At 35.8% G+C, this 5812-nt stretch overlaps 1 protein-coding gene across 1 annotated transcript; it reads left to right on the forward strand.

The window, feature by feature from the left end:
* Nucleotides 1-1008: 1008 nt before the first annotated feature.
* LOC121253413 (putative F-box protein At3g10430) lies at nt 1009-1771 on the forward strand. The gene is made up of 2 exons (XM_041153429.1): nt 1009-1117; nt 1218-1771. The coding sequence occupies exons 1-2, from the start codon at nt 1009-1011 to the stop codon at nt 1769-1771; spliced, it is 663 nt and encodes a 220-aa protein (XP_041009363.1).
* Nucleotides 1772-5812: the final 4041 nt, after the last annotated feature.

The raw sequence follows: 5812 nt of genomic DNA on the forward strand, positions 1-5812 counted from the left end.
TTCATTGGTCCTAATCCAATCGCATGGTCTGCACGCAAGTAAAGGGCAGTCTCAAGATCATCCACAGAAGCAGAATTTCGGGCACTAGCCACTGCCACATCAGAAACAGTTTGGCTTCATTCCCTTATCAAGGAACTTGGTCTCAATCTCAGAGAAGCACCTCAAATGTTTTGTGATAATATTGGTGCCAACCACTTCAGTTTAAATCCAGTCCAACACACATGGATGAAACACATTGAAATTGATCTCCTCTTTGTATGAGATCTTGTCAAAAAGGGAACTATTCGTGTGCAGCACATCCATACCATTGATCAACTAGTTGATCTCCTTACAAAATCACACTCACGTCAGCGCTTTCAATTATTAAGATCCAAGATTGGTGTTGCAGATGGCACCTCCATCTTGAGGGGGCATATCAAGACAGCTAGTATTCATGCAGAAAATCAGCATCAGGATTCGTAACTGCATCCGGCACTTATTGTCTTTGATCAGCTGGTTTAGGAAATTTGTACAGCTCATTCTTTCATTTATTTTCACATATGTTGTTTTACATTAGCACAAGTTTAGGAGTAATTTTAGTTTCTAAATTTTGTATTTATACCTCTTCTTCTAATAAGAAAAGTGTGAATCATTTTCTCCATTCTTGTCTAAATCTCTATACGGTAGAGTGAGGGATCATCAAAGTCAGGACCATCAGTGGACAGGTGATGTGCAATGACCATGGGAGTGCTCACAGGCTTACTATCAACCAGTTTGGCACGCTGCAAAATTTCATGAGCATATTTAGCCTGACTGAGAATAAGACCAGAGGAAGTCCGATGTGCTTCAAGGCCCAAAAAATAGCTTAATGAGCCCATGTCCTTGGTGGCAAATTCCTTGGATAGTTTGTCAATAAAAGCATTAAGAAGAATTGAATTGTTGCTGGTCACTACAATATCATCAACATATAATAGTAGATAGATTAAATAGAGAGGGAGAGATAGAGAGCGTGTAAGATAGAGTGGAGCAATGTCCGCCTATATCCCTGAAGACCTGGTTCTAGAAGTTCTCCCCTGGCTTCCCCTAAAATCTCTTATCCGATTCCGATCCGTCAGCAAATCTTGGGCCACCCTCATCGGTACTCCCAATTACCTCTCCAAATGTATTATCAACGATTGTATTCTCGTCAATCCCACCCATCCACTCCTTTTTCGTAAAACGCGCCCTCAAATCCACAGACGGAAGACTGTCTTACTCATTCCTATGCTACAGCACTATCGCCTTTGCCTCTGAAATTCATCAAGATCTTCCGTTACAAAGCCCACATGATATTGAGGTTGTGGGTTCCTGTAATGGCTTGCTCTGCATCTTTGACTACTTTGAAACCGGCAACATCGTTGTCTGGAACCCCACCACGATGGAGCTCATGCTCCTCCCTCACGCTTGGGACGTGGGCACTGTCTTTTTCGGTTTCGACCAGATACACGAGGAGTTTAAGGCTTTGAGGATTTGCTATGTGCCGGAGAGTGAAAAGCCGCATCTCCCTCGTTACTGGGATGTTCCTGTTCGACTGAACCGGGAAGCGGAGGTTTATAGCCGAAGCGGTGGTTCTTGGAGAAATCTTGTCGTCGATGTTGAAGTGCCTGATCTTCGTGGATACGATTCAGCTTATGTGAGTAGTGTTTATTTCTGGTTGGCGTTAAATTGTACTGGGGGCGAGAAGGTTTTTGCGTTCGATGTGTGCGACGAGGTGTTCCGAACGACGGCGTTGCCCAATGCTTGTCTTGTTTAAAGCTATTGTGAAAATTGGAGGACTCTCACGGTACTAAAAGAATCGGTTGCTTTGCTAGCTTTTCCTCTTGAAGATGGAGGGGAGGAGAGATTCTTGGATATATGGGTGTTGCTCGAATTTGGTGTTAAAGAATCTTGGATTCGGCTGGTGAGGATCGAACCCATTTGCTGTTTTGGATGGACGTTGGAGTTTTGGAAGAAGGGTGCGTTGTTTATGGAGAGAGAGGGGGAGTTGGTATTTGGATAAACGGATAGGGATTTTTCTTGGGTCTTGAACGCGTTCGTTACCTTTGAAACGGAGGGGTTTTCACTTGTTTTTGAGCTATTTTTCTTCGACCAAACTACATAAATTCGACGTTTTAATTGGTTCGATACGCATCGATGAATGGTTTATTTGTTAAACGGCAATCATTTTCCTAGATATTTCGAGGACTAGTGGTGGGATAAACAAAGTTAAATTTTGGCCAAGAAATAACTAAGGTGCAAAATAAAATGTAACAATAGACTCAACAAATGAACACTAATTTTAGCCACACATTATATCACTGGCCAAATTTATTAAGCCCAAGGGGCTGGCCAAATTTTATTTTTGGACTAAAAAATTATCTTCTCGTTGCTTCTCGCCTCACTTCTCTCCCGCACATATTCAATCGCTTAAAATTCTTTTACGTACATGAGGAGATTAGTCCACAATTTGTCATTAATGTTGAAAAGTCACATCTGCCGAATGAACCATTTTGCTTTTTAATCTTTTCAAAACCTAACAAAAGGAACAAATGAAAATAAAACATGATCAAAAGCAACTTGTACAACTTTTAGCTAGGTCCTAAACAGTTGGAAAAAATATGAGTTGAAAAAACTTTAATACAACAATAAACTATAATATAACCATAAACTTTAATAAAACCATATATCAGTTGAAAAAGTAGGACCGTTGTAAAAAAAAAAGACCGTTAAAAAATTTTATCCGTTTGAATAATATGAACGTTAAAAAATTAATGTATTGTTTTTTAATTACGAATAAATATTCAAATTACAATTAGGATTAAAAAAATGAAAATTTTAAAATCAATATTTTAATAAAATAGTGATAGATTTGTTGAGTCTGTTATTTAATGTTATTGAAAAGTGCCTAGCTAAATTTTAAAAGTGAATTTCCTAGTCAAATTTTGGCCAAAGTTTGCTAAGCCCACTACTAGTGCTCTAATCCATTCATGAGCCACCAAGAACCAAACTTAGAAGAGGAGTTAGTATTGAAAGTGATCGTGTGATGGTAGAAAGATGGATACATCAGGAAGACAACTGTACCAAGAGCCCTAGCTTGAGAGGAGGGCCTCAAGATGTGAGGCTTAAGCATCAATAACAAGAAGAAGAGCGTGAGGCCAAATGGAAGAAAGGCGACAAGACCCGAGAAGCTACCGAAAATGATGCAAGAGCCCTTGTAATTATGAACCTATGGAAGCACAAAGAGAATGCCGGGAAGGGCTTATGAAGGCGGAGACGAAGTTAGTGGCTGAAGGTGATGTTGGTCAAAAGGCCAAGTGTATGACCAAAGTATTTGGTAACAATGAGATGGATGGAAGTTGCAATGCAGGCTTTCCTACTATTTACTGAATTTTAATCTACTTTAGACCGCTGACTGCTCTAGATCTCATTTATAAATGATTGCATCGATTTGAACGAAACATAAATAAGCAATCTATTTTCTGCAAACAGAAGTACTGGGATCATGAACAGGTGTTGGATATGCATGAACTTGGCCTTTGGACGACTGTGCTTGATCAAGATTGGTTTGTAAAAAAAATGTCAACTAACATCCAAATCATGTGCTACAATATCTAAGGTGCAGTTTGGATAGTGAGTTGAGATAAAAGTTGACAGTTGAATAAAATATTATGAGAATATTATTTTTAATGTTACTTTTTTTTTAATTTGTAAAAATTGAATTGTTTATTATATTTTGTGTGAAAATTTTAAAAAAATTATAATGATGAGATGAGATGAGATAAAACAATTATACCCAAATTGGGCAACTACTCTCTGGCCAGGGAGACATTTGATGAAGGATGCTGCAATTTTGTTTATTTTGTGGTTCTATTCTGGTTGACTTTGTACCGACCCTAGTAGGGATGTTTGCATAGTGAATTGAGATGAGATGAAAGTTGAAAGTTGAATAAAATATTGTTAGAATATTATTTTTAATATTACTTTTATTTTGAGATTTGAAAATTTTGAATTGTTTATTGTATTTTATGTATGAGTTTGAAAAAAATTGTAATAATTAGATGAAATGAGATAAGTTGAGAGATTTCTTGTATCCAATCAACCCGTTAGTGCTTATGACTAATTCTCATGTCAAGTTTCTAGTATGAGAAATGATATTTGTAGCTTTAGGATTTGCAAATTCTGAGCACTTTATTTGAAAAAGTGGATAACTATGAGACCTATGTGAAAAAATTAATTTTTTAATAGTTGACCCTACTTTTCTTTTCAAGAAAAGTGTGTGAGACTTGCACACCTTACGACTGGATCTATCATTATTCAATTCTAATAGCAGGAAATGTTGCATTACAAAAGATGAGATAATAATAATAATAATAATAATAATAATAATAATAATAATAATAATTATTAAAAAACAACAAAAAACAAAAACAAAAAGGAATGAAAGAATGGAATGCATGTTGAGTTTAGGGAATGCTCATTTATTGTAGTTTTTTTTTCGCATTTTAAGACCAAGCTCTCATTGTGCTTTTCATTATAAACTGCCGAAGGGTTTATTTGACATACTGTTATGATTTAGTTGGTTTCGATGGCTTTGCTATGCCATTTTATGCTCTCAGAATACTCCGAATGGATTGTGCAAAATAACTATTTATCTAGAATGGCTAAAAGTCCTTGAAAATGTCATGGGTCGAAGGAGACTACTCTGAAGTATATCCACGGCCAAGGGTCTCCTTCCATTGCTTCGATTCCTAAGCCTTTGAAACCAATGATTTCATTTGAAGGAGATGACAAAGAAGAAGAGTACCATATAGATTGAGATCGATATTGAACTTTGAAGCTCATGAGCTGCAACACAATTATGTTCCTGCGGAATAGGGAAATGCGTTTGGATTTTGGGTTCGTGAATTTCGTGGAGAATGTGCAGAAGAGGGGAAGTCTTTTCTTATGCAGGGCTTAATATTTGATGAAATTAAATCATCACAAACATTGAATCGTATTTACGGTATTAGACTTCCATCACAAATGAATCTAATTTGGATGCTAACAAGAGTGTAATCGATTAAGCTGAGTCAATTTTTTGAGTTATTGAGTTGAGGTTGAATCAAATAACTTGAGCTTGAGCTGGGAGAGCTTGCCAGGCCGAGTTTGAGCTAATCAAGCATGAGCTCAAACCAAGACAAGTTATTTATTGATGTTTGCTCGTGCTCTTTAACGAGTCCATGCCGAGCTATTACTCGAGTTTTGCCCTTAGTCTTTTAAATAATTTTTACTTATTTTGAATGAATTGAATAATTAAATACAAAATTACAACAGAAAATTGAGTTTACTGAATTTTTACAACTAATATATATATATATATATATATATATATATATATATCATGTACACCCTATATTGTGAATTATAAGATTATCAAATATTTATGAATCTATTTCTTATATGGTTCCCACATTGTAGTGTATGAAACTACTAAATCCTAAGTATTAAATATTATACATATTATAAAATAGCTACTAAATATTAACTATTATGCAGGTTATAACGTATAGCTATGGATTATAGTCAATATGTATGCATAGAGGATTAGGCATAAGCAACTGGGTTACTTGTTGCATATAATTATAAAGGTTACAATATTTATATTATTAAATTTAATATGTATGGAAGAATATTAATATATATGAATAAATTATATATATATAGATATATATTCAATGATGTATGAATGAGCTCTATGCCTCTATGCAAGTTGAGCTAACGAGCATATTTAGGCATAAATTAATGAGTGGACCTTTACAAGTATTAGCGAGTCAAG

The sequence above is a fragment of the Juglans microcarpa x Juglans regia genome, chromosome 2S (genome assembly GCF_004785595.1).
Source record: "Juglans microcarpa x Juglans regia isolate MS1-56 chromosome 2S, Jm3101_v1.0, whole genome shotgun sequence".
Taxonomy (NCBI): Eukaryota; Viridiplantae; Streptophyta; class Magnoliopsida; order Fagales; family Juglandaceae; genus Juglans; species Juglans microcarpa x Juglans regia.

Bases quoted from the DNA above. Each gene is read 5' to 3' on its own strand.
- LOC121253413 (XM_041153429.1), top strand. From the start codon at position 1,009: ATGTCCGCCTATATCCCTGAAGACCTGGTTCTAGAAGTTCTCCCCTGG. The intron at 1,118-1,217 runs GTACTCCCAATT...TCAAATCCACAG, and splicing joins ATCTTGGGCCACCCTCATCG to ACGGAAGACTGTCTTACTCA.